Genomic DNA, 14738 nt, shown 5'->3' on the forward strand with positions numbered 1-14738 from the left:
TTGGAATGAATGGGCCACGGAAAGTTGGACCCTTAGTTGATTCCCAGGGATCACGGGGGATTGAGCTTTTACTTTTTTACACTTAAAGAGTAGAGCTGTAGTAAAAAAAAGCATTTTTTTCTGTTACACTTTCAAATATATTTAGACTTAGAGACTTCAGAGCAAAAAGTTTTATATTTTTCAGAGCTAACTTATATTTCATGCTTAATATCTTATGAAATTGTATTTACTTTAGGCGTATCCCTAAGATCAAATCAGAATGAATATTGTAAAACAGCCTTCTGGATTGGCAACACATTTGGCAACTTCCAGCAAATGGCCCATGATATTTCAAGTAGTACTTGATATATACAACCAAGGAGTAAACTAAAAGACTGTGGAGTTTCAAGTGACTTTTGACCCGTAGAGAAATGACTATAAATGGTAATTTAGTTTAGAGATAGAGAGCAGCAGGAAGTATGGAAAGCAAAATTCTAGTATCTTAAAATACATCATCTCTGACAGGGAGGCAGTCTGATTTGCTCTACTGTTTGTATTTACACATACCTGCTAGCATCTGCCTGCTCTGCGACGTCGTCATATACTTCCTGGTCATCTTCAGTAGGTCTTGACGAAAGAGCACCAAGGGAATTTTTTTTCCGTTTCAAGGAATCATAGTCAATCTCTACAGCAGTTGTTTTAATATAGCCATCTATCAAAAGGGGAACGATTTATGTTCAGGTAACTGCACTTTAACTGTCTTGAAATTGTGAATAAAATACCAATTGCACATTTGCTCTTTAAATTTTCCCTGTATTCCTCTGCTCACGATTCTGATTTATAGACTTCCTGCATTGACACATGTTTCTTCACTGGCCTTCGTCAAATCTTGTGCGGTTGTGGTTTGGGGTAAACCTAGAGTCTATTTTCGAGATTCCAAAGTGATTTACATGAATCATTTTTGCCTTTTAACATCAGTGAAGAACATAATGCTCTTTGCTCCTCCCTGGGATAATATAAATATTTACATGTTTCCCCACTAAGAAGATAACACAGATGAGGGGAAGGTGGAGCTCTACCTAAAATCTTCCCATCTTTGTCTACCCTCTGACATACTCTCAAGTTAATGCTTGTGAGTAGCTTTGGAAGAATTTTCACATTCGCATTGGCTCAAAAAGAAAACACTTTGAAGTTACAGGAAAATGTGCACTCACATGACCCTCTTGCTGTTCTGCCCAGCCATTTCCCTTCGGGGTTGTCTGTGATGCGGATTATTTCAATTTGCTCTCCTTGCTTGAAGCTTAGTTCATTCTTTCCTCCTTTGACATCACAGCAAGCTTTTGCTTGATGGATGACTTGAATAGGGCCTGTTAGCTGCAAAGAGGGAAAAAAAATCACAACAAGCTTCCTTACTATTCAGAAAATCTTTAAGGAATGCGGTTTTGAAAGACAGTATGTCCACCACTTGCCAACCAGCCTATTTCCAACATTTACAGTTTTCAACTAGAAGGTAAGGATGAATGTCATTCCTGGTGAATGTTCCTATAGCAGGGGTTAGGGAAAAATCACAGAGGTGAGGCAGGACTAGCGTAAGCATTGTGCTTGGGGGCCAAGAAAGAGGGGTAGTGATCTGTTGACCTGGGGAACTCTGAACGACTTGCAGAGGAAGCCACTTATAACCGAATACCTGGTATGTATGATAATCCATGCTGAGTGCTACATGTTTTTATGGGGTATGATGGTGGTCTGCTTGGTAGGCAGAGGTTCTTTTCCTCTTTGCTCTGTGCAGTTATTCTATGCAGATGGTTCTCTGCAGGCCTAAAACAGCAGAAGGAGTGTGGTGGTTGCTTGTACTCATGGGAAAAGCATTTGCTTTCTTTTCTTTTCTCAAACTGTGTGGTATTTGTCTATCTGTAAACTTGGAGTAGACATTGCCTGCCGTAAACAAGATAGTTTAGAAATAAATTTGTGAATTAAAAAATAGCATACATATACTATGTGAGGTTTTTAAAACTAACATCCTGAATAGTACAGTGGTTTCTTGACAGCAGGGGAATGATCTAGTTTAGAGGCCATGCATCCTAAACTCCTAATTTTCTAATCCTAAATTGGTGTCTTTTCAGCTGACTTCTTGGATCTTTTGATATGCAAATATGCATTGTGATTTTTGAATAAGCTCTACTTTATTTTATTGAAGTTGTATTGCTACAAATTGTGAGACAGATCATTAATTATGTACCACTAAGAAAGAAAGAAAACAGCTTAATTTAAATGATATGCCAATGATGTTAAGATGTATCCTAATTTCAGAATTTCAAAATGCGAAATATTTAGTCTTAGAATTAATGAAATGTGGTGCTTTGTAACAGTTCTCACACTTATTTCATTTCCTTAATTTTAATATCTATTAACATTTTGTAGAAGGAATATAGCATGTGAAGTCCCAGTCTTGACAAACTTTTGAGTTCATATTTGATGGTATGATTTCTATGCCCTAATTTTTTCTTATCAATATTTATCACTTGAGTATCATTTGAATGAATGAGTGAAACAATGTAAAATTGATTTGTCCAAAGGAAATACAAGGAAATGTTTCACATAATCCCTTCAAAACTATAAACTATCTCTTCATAAAATGTGTTATAAAGATTTTCATTTAAGAAATTAATTTTTCATATTTTCTACTTGAAAAATATAAACATTGATATCCATACATTCTGTATGGGTAAAATGTTTTAATATTTATATTGTAGTGTTAATTTTACTTATATATAGTAAGCAAAACTTAACAAGAAGCTATAATAGATACAATGACTTATATGCATTATTTTATTTAATTCCATAACAAACTTTCAAGAGAGGTATCATTTACTCACTTTAAAAATAAGATCTGAGGTTCAGAGAAGTTTACGTGTAAGCCCATGGTCACATAACTCACACGTGCAGCTAGAATTTGAATCCACATTGTTCAACTAACTCCAAGCTTTATATTTTCCCTATGCCCTGCTGTTAAATCTTTGTTTTATGATAATACATATACTGGGAAGTTATATATAAATCACATTTTTTACAATCCAAACCATGTATTAAATGTTCTGGAGGAATTAAATATTTAAAGGAAACTTGATATGAATTCTTTTTAAAGTGAAGAATAGGTTTGTAGCTCAGCCGACATACAGACCTACACCACATGGACCATGTCACCAGAGATGGAGTAGCCAAGAGAGGAGAGCCTGCAAGTGCAGTGTTAGTGGCGGTAGTAACAGAAGTCACACAATTAGAAGTTAGAAAGCAGAGAAGAGAGAGGTCAGAAATCCTGGTGGATGAAGAAGGAAGAGAAACAGCGGGTATCAGAAGTCAATATGTACAAAGGCTTAAAATAAAGTAAAAAGGTCTGGATACCAGCAGTTAGAGTAGCTCAGAGGACTTTATCCTGAGACCAGTCTGGTTAATCCAGAGACACTTTTGCCCCTGGCACCCTGTCGTTCATGCCACAGGGATACAGACATGTGTGGTCCTAAGTGCCTGTTGCGTGTAGGTTAACATGAAATGTGTAACGAGGAGAACCAAGATGGGTTTGAGTAATTGACATAAAATTTCCTGAGCTCATGCCATATTTTATTTGGATTTTATCCAACTTATAAGCCACCGTTTTTTGTTTGGATTTCATTGTATTACATTTTTAGTGCTGGGATAAAGGAGTGTATTGGACGACAACATTACTGTTATGAAGGCAGTTACTCTTTAGAAACCAAAGACTGAGTAATTCTCCAACCATGTTAAGGTTTCAAAACGGGTGCCCCCTTTTGTGTGAAAGTTCTAAAAAAAGGTTTCACTTTTTCACCCAACAGCCAGCAAGCTCTTACTTTAAATTTCTTCTTTATTTCTTGCTCTTTCTTTTCTCTCTCTTTCTGTTCCTTTTTCTCCAGCTCTAGTCTCTTCTTTTCCTCCTTTTCCCGTTTCTTCTCTCTTTCTTTGGATGCTTCTCTGTGGATAAAGATTGTTAGGTTGCTTCAGCGTCCTCTGGCATTGATGGGTTAGGGCTCACCATCCTGAGAGGCTTCTACCCATGACAGAGGATGGTATCTGAAGTAGAGATGAAGGCACAAAGCCAAGGCTTCTCAAAATTTTCCTGGGTGTGTGAGAGTGTTCTTCAGACCAGTAGGAGGCACACAAGTGAGGGTGCCCTCCAAAGCCTCTGCTTCCCTTACAGCTGTGCCAGCAAGTGGAAGGCACTGCTCATAAGGCCCTGTTCTTACAGCATGTTGGCATGAATAGTATTAATCTCTCTCTCTCTCTCTCTCACATGCGTATGCTCGCTGGTACATGGGCACCCACAAGTCTGTATGTGCAAACCTTTGTTCAGAAACTTTAGTCAGAATTAGTCGAGTAAGCACTGGGTAGAGAAAATTAAGATATGTGAATCAACAAAAGACAAAATAAGATAAACATATTCGTTTCTGCTTTCACTCATTTTCCAAGAAATTTCTTAGTCCTGGGCTACCCAGAAACCCATTTTGGAACTATTTTTAACGTCTTTCTGCTTTAGCAGGCTGAAACTTTGGCATCTGGGGCTGTGTTACATGGTCTCACAAAGCACCCTTGGGAGGTGAAGCACTACCTCAGGGAAGACTCTGTAACCTACACATGAATTTATTTGCCCAAGGACACACTGAGAGCAAGAAATACAGATTCCTGGCCTGTGATTCCCTGCCTGCGGTCTAGCTCCGGGCCTCTGCCCTCTCAGACAATGGCATTTTAACAGAGTCCTCTGCAAAATCCTCAGACAAGAAAAGAATCTTTAATCCTTTGTACTGAACTAAGGGTTATGATTACATGCCCATCATTTGAACAGTACAGCTTTCCCCTCCTCTTAGTGTTGACTGTCCCTCTGCTCTCCTTCATGATCATCATTATATTCATCTTAGAAGGAAAATATCAAGGTGAAAAAATGTAACCCATACATGTCTTCATATGTTTCTCCTTCACTGTCTTGTTCCTGTTGAGAAAAACATGAATAATGATTAGTTTTAATTATTCAAAAAGGGAACATACATATATTATGTGGCTCCAACACTCAGTAAAACAAGCATAAATTTAAGTGTATGTAAATTCTGCTCGTTTAAAAAAATTTTTTTGTTGTTTTTAGAGACAGACTTGGAAAGAAAGCACAAAAATATTTCATTTTAAATCCTGCTATATATTTCAGATGTGTATCCAGATTTAAGTGTGTGTTCAGTGCCACAAAATTACTCTGAGTCACTGTAATGATTGGTGTTTAATGTCTCAAGCATTTTCGATGAAGTGAGATTACAAATGGAAATACATCACCATTACTCATAAGAATTTTCATTTGCTGGTTTATACCAATGGAAAATGATTCATAAGAAATGTTAAATATTCTAGTTACAGCAATATACTCTGACAAGGAAGAAAGAAACTGACCTCATCTAGATTTCCAGTACCTAAGGTGATAAAAAAGAAAAAGAGAATACAATTTAATATACTATAACTAAGAAATGCTTTAATACAAGATTATTAAATATAATAAAATATTCAAAACATTCATAATCTAACAGAACTTACAGTTTACCGAAGGTAGAGAAGTATTAAATAGAATATGTGATTTAGATCTTTACTATGGCTTTTCAAAATCTTTTAATTTAATTACAAACTCATTTCATTGGTTTTCATAAAATAATGCAAAAGCCAAAAAATAATGAAGACACCCTTCATTCTTTTTGTGAAAGGCATGCGTTTAGTTTTGTGGGCTTGTGTGGAATAAAGGTATTACCAGAAAATCACAATTCATTTATACTTTTTGACTTATTTGTTTCCAAGGCTTTGCTTTCATGTATCAAACAAATCAAGTTAATTTAATTTTTTTAAAAGATATTTTACTGCTCAAGGGTTTAGTAAATATCAACAAATTACAAGGTATTAAGACATAAGCTAAAACAATGATAATAAAAGCAGTGTGGTTGATTTAGGAACAAACAGACCTGGAGCAGAGAGCCCAGAGACAGATCCACAAATTTACATATACACAAATATACACACACACGTAATGCACACAGTAACACACCTATGTATGCAAAAACAGAAACACACCAACAGAGTTAATATAGTAAAGGTGGCACTATACATTAATGAGTAAAGGGTAGATTTCAGAATATAGTAATGGGAAAACTGGCTTCACACACACAAAAACAAATCTCAATTTCTACTAAATCCTCAAAGGTGGACTGCAAAGAGATCAATGACCTAAAATTAAGGGAAAACATTCATAGAAGAAAATAGAAGATGTTATTTTTATGTCCTAGGGCTAGGATTTCTTAAATAAAACTTAAAGAGCATAAATAAGTTACAAAGTAAAAATGAATGAATTTGATTATATCAAAATTTATTTCTGCTCTGTGAAGGACAGCATGGACTAAGAGAGAAGATATTTGCATTGTCTGCAACTGACATAGGATTAATACCTGGAATACAAACAAACTCCTGCAAGTCAACCAGAAAACGATACCAATCCCAAGGAAAAACATGGTCAAAGGATAGGGACCTGCAATGTACAGAACAGGAAACCACACGGGCTAATAAACAAATCAAGTACTCAAACTCAAAAGCAGGCAGAGACATGAAAATGAAATGGGACATCATTTTATACACATAGGGCTGGAAACAACTGGAAGGCTGCATAATACCATGCACTGATGAAAGGCAGGCCTCTCGGCATCTTCAAGCCCTGTGATGGGCGTATACACAGACGCAGCTCTTCTGGAGAGCACCCTAGTCTTATTCAGTCAAAATGAATACTCCATAACTTAGGAGCAGCCATTCTACTGCTGGATATACATCTGAAAGAAAGTCTCTCAGAGGTCCAGATGGAGATATGAACAAGAAGGTGCACTGAATTATTATTTGTGGTGCCAGTGAGTTGGAGGTAAAACGTGAATGCATATCATGGAGTGCTGTGCAGCAGTTAACAGAAACAAATTAAATGTACATATCCAACATGGATGGATCCTCAAAACCACATTATGCGGAGTATAAAAAAAAGAAAGACCAGAGTGAGCTACAATATACTGTTCATGTAAATTGAAATATATACGTACACATACAAGGAATATATGCAAAGAATACATACAAAAGACACATACACATTAATTATACTAGAGTATATGTCTCTGGTAAGGAGAAGGAAGGAAAAGGGTTGGTTCATGGAGATAAAAGGGAATAAACAAATAAGTAAAACAAGAGAGGGGTCTTACATGGACTAATGATGATAATTACCCATTAATAACCCTATGAGAATAATTAACTCAAACTTCTATATCTGAGGTAACAAATTAATAAACATCTTTTAGTCACTTACCATCAGAGTGCATGACATTATCTTGATTGTCTTCATTAACAGAGCTTCTGAAAACAAAAAAGAAAAAGTGAAAATGGACAAGTAGACACTCAGCTTACAATGAAAAAGAAAAATGAATAAAAGGATCATTCTTGGAGAATTCTTTTCTCTTTCATATCTGCTCTGATTTAAAACTTCAGAAGTCAAAGGAATAGGTGTTAGCCTTATGTTTATGCTGCTACTGCTGCAAAAGAAAAAAAAATGGAGAATCGGGGAGCTTGAGTACAGCACATTCAAAGTGAACGCCTACAATTAATCCATTGCTCCAGGGCAGTAATATTTTCTGTTACAATGGCAGTATATCAGTAAGTCAGTTCTGGGGTTCTGAAGGCATATGATGGTCTTGTGGTACAGACACCAAAGAGCACTAGTTCTCATCCTGACTCCTTCACCTTTTCCAGATGTTCTCCACCCGGCTTCGCTTCTATCAGTTGTGACTTGGACTCCAAGGTGCTTCATTCCAAACCATTCACTCCAACTGCTCTTATCAGTAAATACTTAGGCCCCACAAGTCCTTAATGATTTATGGGAGCATCTATATTTTCTATGTTTAGTGTTAGGTTGATTAGCATAGCTGGGGAAAATTGCCATTTTACTGATTCTGGATATTACAAATAATTAGCATTCAATATCAGCTGTACCCGAGCACTCTTCTAGAATAGCATTACACTGTTTATCTAGTCAACCCTCTCTTGCATCATCCTTCTCAAAGGCTATTCAAAACCTTCACTATTTCCCTCAAATCTTCTATTCCTCTCCTCTCCCCTATCAACAGATGATCTTGTTTCTTATTTCACTGGTAAAAGAGCAGTTATTGGGGACAGACTCTCTTAAGAAAATACATTCCTTTAATCCACAAACTTATCTACAGTGATTCCTTTCCTTACCTCCCCCTAAGTTCTTCTCCACCTGTGTTCTGAATCCTATCTGAATTATTGGTTATGTCACTCCTTTTATTCCCTTTTGTGTGTCAGCATATTATTTATTATTATTATTTTGTTCCTCTTTTTTCACTCCCCATCCTTAAACATCTCAGTCTTGTTTTCTCCCTCAGCCCAAGTGACTCATTCATAAAGGACCAACACTTCTCTTGACCTTTCTAAATCCTCCACATCACGAAAAGATCATCCTCCTTTTCCCAGCCAAAGTAGAGAAAGCTGTCCATATTCACCAACTTGACTTCCTCTCCTCTCACTCATTTCTTTATTGACTAACAATCTGGCTTCTACTGGCAATCCTTCACTGAAACCACTCTTAGAAGACTTAATTACCAAATCCACTAAACACTTCTCAGCCTGCATCTTACTTCATTGCTTCTGGCCCTTAACAGTATTGGCCATTTTGCCTTTCTTGATCCTCCTCTGTTTCCATGAGAAATCTCTCCTGGCTGACTTCTTGTCTCTCTGGTCACTATCCCACAACTTCCTCTGCGGGTTAATTTTCTCTGACTTCCCCTTTAAGGGATAGTGTTCGTTTGTGTTCTGGTCTTGGCTTCCTCATTTTTTTTTTTCACTCTACATTTGCCCCTAAATGGCCTCATACACCCCCACAGCTTCACATCCTATCTTAATGTTGGTGACTTCCATACTGAAATCTCTAACACAGGCCTCCCTTCTGAGTTTCAGACTCATCTATCCATCTATCTATCAATCTGTCAATCTATCTATCTATCTACCTATCCATCTACCTATCGATCTTTATTTGTATGTCCCACTGCCGGCTCTATATTAACATCCCAGAAGCTGAGGTTTCCCCTGTTTTATCCCAGCCTAAACCTGTTTTTCCTACTAGGTTTCTTACCTCGGTGAACCGCACCACAATTCACATATCCTCCTAAGCCTCAAGTCATCCATTATTTCTCACTGTTCTTCAGTCCCACATCAAATCAATCAAGTTCTGCATATTTAACGTCACCTGTAATTCACTTCTCCTTCCATTTCTCTCCTCTGTCCTGCTAGACACAAGACCAGGACTCTGTCATCTCTCATGTGGACTTTTACAGGGGCCATCTGAACAGTCTCCAATGATGAGAATTACTCTTCATCTTTTCTACCCTTACAGTCCCTCCTTCACACTGCTGCCAAAGCGACTGAAATATGATTCTGTCAATGTCATATTCAATACTGTAGCCACTTAAAGAATTAAGAAAGAGTGTTACTTAAACCCAGGAGATGCCAACTGCAAAATTATCATTGTTTAAAGAATATGGGGGGCAGGGAAGCAGTGGGCACAGCTCAGTGGTAGAGCGCATGCTTAGCATGCACGAGTCCCTGGGTTCAATCCTCAGTACCTCTATGGAAAAAAAAAAAAAAGAAAGAAAGAATGTGAACTGGAAGTGCCTTGTTATCACTGAGACCATAAAAAAGGGCTTAGTGGGTACACTTGTGACTCAGGAAGAATTGCCATGGACATGCATGTCTCAGTTTCCACCCAAGATGATAAACATATGTGATCATAAACTGTTATCTAATAAACTCACTTTAAAAAAATTGAGCATTTAAAATTTAACATATGTGTGTGTGTGTGTATATATACACACACACATACATCTTATTGTTTAGTTAAATGTAAAGACCCAGTTAGATTGATCTTGACATGACATTTGTTTTTCTTAATGAGCCTTTTTAGATCTTGGAAGATTCAGAATTAAATACAGAAACAATGAAGTAATTCAAACCCATGGTACAAAAATCTGTGAAATAAATTTTCTAATCATTGGGACAATATATGTGCGTCCAATACTTTCAGTATTTGTAGTATTTAAGAAGATTTGTTACAGTAGATATTCAGTTGGATATTCTGTGTCACATCATTTAAAAATTTGTGAGTTAGGCTTTATCATTTTGGTTGAAAAGCAAGGACTCTAAGGGCTGAGTGTAGAGGCTGATGATCTCACAGAAGAGAATCAGCCAAAATCAGGAGCTCTTAATGAAAGAATACACCATCACCTAGGAAGGAGTCTTACCTAAGTAAACAAATTAATTAATTAAAAAAATAGAACTAAATTTGATCAAGCCCCCCTCTATATCCAATTACCAATTTGCAGGAAACGCAGAGGAACGGGACCACATAAGCTGTGCTACAAGGAAGCAATCAGCACCGTCTAGACTGTGGGCAACAATAAGGCCCCCAAACAACGTGATTTGTTCAACAAATAAGTCTCAATAAATAAAAAGAAAGTAATAGAGGGTGAACCTATAGCTTGAAAAAGGATTACAAAACATACAAGCTATAGACTTTGCTTAGATTCTAATTCAAACAAACAAAAAACCAACATGATTTAAGAGACTATTGGAAATTTGAACAACGACGTGCTGTTTTATATGAATACATACAGTCTAATTTCGGGGATACTGACTGAAATATTTATGGGTGTAATTATATGATGTTTGGTATTAGTTTCAAAATAATATGAGAAGAGGGAAGTAGGTAGGGCACAGATGAAAAACAAGATTGGTAATGAATTTATAATTGTTGAAGTTGGGGAAGGGGAAATGGGGTTCATTATACTACTCTCCCTGCCTTTCATATGCTTAAAATTTTTCAAAATAAATTATGTTCCTTAAAAAGTATAAGAAAAATCCAATTGCAAATGCAGGTCGAATATTTAAGAGAACCGGATGTGGTTTAATAGACTTAGAAGACTCATTTATGTTCTTGGGAGGGTTTTCCTTGGTGGAGTTATTAAATTTGTTCAGTGAAGTATTGGAAATGCTTAAAAATAAAATTCATATAAATTTATACATGAAATGTAAAAGGTGTAAGGGAGTTTAATTACCTAAATTTATTATAAATGTAACTATTGATTTGCAAGAATTTAGTCTGAGTTGTCCAATCATTAATCAAAGATCCCCCTGAATTATTTTTATTTAATAAAAACTACTAGATGTAGAAATAGGGTATACTAAGTTATATTATGCGAATTTAAGTACTTAAATTAGGACTTTGCATTATTAACTTTAATGAATATTAATTAAAAGCACAAGATGTAAATACTTTAGACTTCAAAATACAGTGACATTCTACAGAATAACATCGACAGTCATTTTCAAGGTTTATAGGTTCTTAAGATCAGCCCTGGTCTTTTGCAGATTTATTTGGCATATTTCCTCTTCTAACATCATCTTCACATATTCATACTGAATTAATTTACTTATTCTCTGAACACTCCCTGGTTTCTCGTTCCTCCATGCTTAGCCCATGCTGTTTCCCTTCTCTGGAATGATCCTTCCTCATCATCATCCCCTGCTTGTGGCTCTCCTTAATCTATAAGCTTCTTCTTAAACACCCGCTCCTCTGTGAAGTTATCCCCAACTCCCCCAAGCTCACACAGTTGCTGCCTCCACATGTCATACATGGCTTCCACCATAGTGATGGTCCCGTGTTACTATGACTACAGAGGACTCGCTTGCAGGTCTCTCTTCCTCCTGCTAGACCATAAGCCCTTTGAAGAAAGAGATGATCACTTTGTTAATTTAGTTCTATGACTGCCATTTTTAGGAAGCTATTAGAGTAACTCCTGTTAGGTACAGGACTTTGATTTTTTTTTGGATAAATAAATGATGTCCTAGTAGTACTAAGAAACTAACATTTATTCCTAAAGTGAATTGTTTATTATCACTTTTGAAAAGGAATATTAAGTCAAAAAGACTACTGGTCTTGCAGTTTACTTCCTGAAACACTGGATGAATAATAGATATTTGCAAAAGGAAGGGTCTCTGCATAGCACATTCAATGTGTGTCTGCACTTTAACGCAAACCATTTATTGCTTGTGGGTAATGTTTGCATGTTCACATTTATTCATGGACCCAACATTATGGCATATACATTTTAGTTAATTTTGTATACGTCTGACTTCACCGTATGTAAAATGTTAAAATATTCACTAAATATGAAATAGTGTTAAGAATAGGAATAATAGTGAAGAATAAAACGGAGAAAGATGAGGGGGAGACATAGGTAATGTCATGCATAGACTCAGATCAAACTGTCACCAACTGCTCAAAAAAAAAAAGCATTGAGAAAAGCTCCAAGTAGAGATAAAGAGACAAACAACAAAACTAGTCACAAGCAAGTCATAGAAAAATAAGCAGAGGGAGCTGGTAAGGAAGAAAAGGAAGCTTATAAGCTGTTACAATAATATGTCTATTCGAGAAAGCCTTCCACCATAGCTCTTTGTTTTTATGCCTTAGTGTGCAGAATTAAATAGGGAAAGCAAAATTGATTTACTCTCACGACTGTCATGTTTATAAAGCTATCAGAGCTCTATTTCCTGACTTTTAAAGATGTGAAGCTGTTGACTTTTATACTTATTTGCTATTCACGACCTTTATTCATGACTTTAGCTTCTACATTGTCAGTTAATGTTTTAAAGAAGAAGGAGGAAATCTAAGTGACACACAAAACTTTGTTCTAAACCTGCCCTCACTGAGAATGGAAATCCCTTGAACTCTTCCCTGGAACACGTCTTCTGGTATTTAATGCATGAGGAGTGATAAAACTATGACTTGTTTAAGCCAATGCTTTCCACATGGACTTAGGTAAGACTGTCTGGGAATGCACCACTGATATGGCAAGTCTCAAATTCTGGAAAATGTTAAGCATTTCTAATTATTAAAAAGGTTATAATGGTAAATTCTTACTTATCCTCTAATTTTACAGTCAGAAAATAAAATACCTTACACTAAGAACGACAGCAGGGTAAAAACTGTTTAACCATTCCTTTTCCAGCCTGAGTCACTTCCATTATTTATTATTTCTTCTTACTTCCTGTTTCCTGTTTCATTACTATTAACAACAATGTAATTTATTTTGTATACCAAAATATTCAGCCATTGGTTCTGAATTATACTGTTAAAATTATAAGTCATTTTAAAAAATGGTACCAAGAAGTGAGTTACCCTAAAGATGTTGATCTGAACCCTGAAAATGATAAACAAGCCCTTTTGACCCCTTTCGGTCCATTCGTCTTTCGACATCTGAGTGAAAGAGCTGAAAAGGGAACTAGCTGATTTCTGACCACTAGGTGGGGAAACGATACAATTTAAAATACGATATAACTTCAGCCTCAACTATTTTTGTTTAAAGATGTTTATTATTTCCAATTCTCACTTGCCTCCAATCCTTCACATTCTTAAGGCATCCTGACCTGCATGACATAATTACCAGTGACTTCTGGGAAGCAGGCAGGTGATCAAGGCCACGCTATCTCCTGAAATTCTTTCTTTGATCCCAATGAGAGATTCAGTTTCTTGCCTTAAGCAATACAGGCTCTCCACCCCGAAGAACTGTGAGCCTTATCGGTCATTTATGCCCTTGGGAAGACAGTCCCTCCCTCACCTGAGCGCTAGTTACTGGTTGTTCTAGTCCTTGGTTCTGGGAATTCTCCCCTCTCCCCATCATTTCCCCCTCGTTCCTGCTTGTCTCTCCCACAAGCATACAAACATGCTGTTATTTCTTCCATCTTAAAAAAAAAAATCTCAATTCCACTTTCCTCACCAGTTACTGCCCCATTTTTTTGGCTTCCTTTTTCTCCTTTAAACAGTCGTCTGTAATTGCTCTTTCCATTTCCTCTCCTTCCAGGCGCTTGTGAAGCTATTGCAGTCAGGCTGTAACCCAGCTACTCCCCACACATCACCCACGCTGACCTCCACGCTTCTCACTTATTTGGCCTTTAGCAGCTGATCACTGTCTCCTCCCGGTAATTAGGTCTTTACTTGGCTTCCAGGACACTACACTCGGGGTTTTTCCTACTTTCTTGGTTGCTCCTTTTTATTCTCCTTTACTGAGTTTTCTTCTCCCAGGCCTAGGAGAGTTCGAGTGCCCCAGGGCTCGGTTCTTTTATAGTTCTACTCACTTCCTTGGTGATCTTAACAGTCTCGTGGTTTTAAGTATGGATTTATATGCCCCTGATGCTCAAATATGTTATTTTTAACCCAGAATCCATTCCCAAACTCTTCATTTCTTATCCCCAGTTGCCTCCTCAACAACTCCAAGACTTGGATGTTTAAAAGACACCACATGCTTAACATAGCCAGGCCCTCCTGACCGTCCCCAGCCCCAAACCTGCTCATCTTCAGCCTCTCCCATTTCAGTTGATGGAAACATCATCCTTGCAGTTACTCAGGCCCAAAAACCTTGAAGCCACCTTGGGTCCCCTTTTTCTTTCATACCCCAAATCCAAATTCTGTTGTCTTTACCTTTAAAATATGTCCAGAATCCAGACCCCTCTCACCACCTCCATTGCGCCATCCTAGTTAGAGCCACCTCCACATCTTGCTTGCATTTCTGCATTATCTGCCTAACTGGCTTCCCTTCTTCAATGTTTGCCTCCTGTCTCTTTTC

At 37.1% G+C, this 14738-nt stretch overlaps 1 protein-coding gene across 6 annotated transcripts in view; it reads right to left on the bottom strand.

The window, feature by feature from the left end:
- The window catches only part of FYB1 (FYN binding protein 1), a 143044-nt gene that overhangs the window by 26848 nt on the left and 101458 nt on the right, over positions 1 to 14738 (bottom strand). For all 6 annotated transcript variants that reach the window (XM_014559677.2, XM_032471327.1, XM_014559675.2 and 3 more), the window contains 6 exons: positions 7355 to 7401; positions 5425 to 5444; positions 4944 to 4978; positions 3846 to 3966; positions 1194 to 1353; positions 547 to 691 (listed from right to left, as the gene is read on the bottom strand). In XM_014559677.2, coding sequence (XP_014415163.1) covers positions 547 to 691; positions 1194 to 1353; positions 3846 to 3966; positions 4944 to 4978; positions 5425 to 5444; positions 7355 to 7401 — 528 coding nt within the window. The remainder of the gene's footprint in view (positions 1 to 546; positions 692 to 1193; positions 1354 to 3845; positions 3967 to 4943; positions 4979 to 5424; positions 5445 to 7354; positions 7402 to 14738) is intronic.

This window comes from Camelus ferus, chromosome 3 (assembly GCF_009834535.1).
Source record: "Camelus ferus isolate YT-003-E chromosome 3, BCGSAC_Cfer_1.0, whole genome shotgun sequence".
NCBI classification, from domain to species: domain Eukaryota; kingdom Metazoa; phylum Chordata; class Mammalia; order Artiodactyla; family Camelidae; genus Camelus; species Camelus ferus.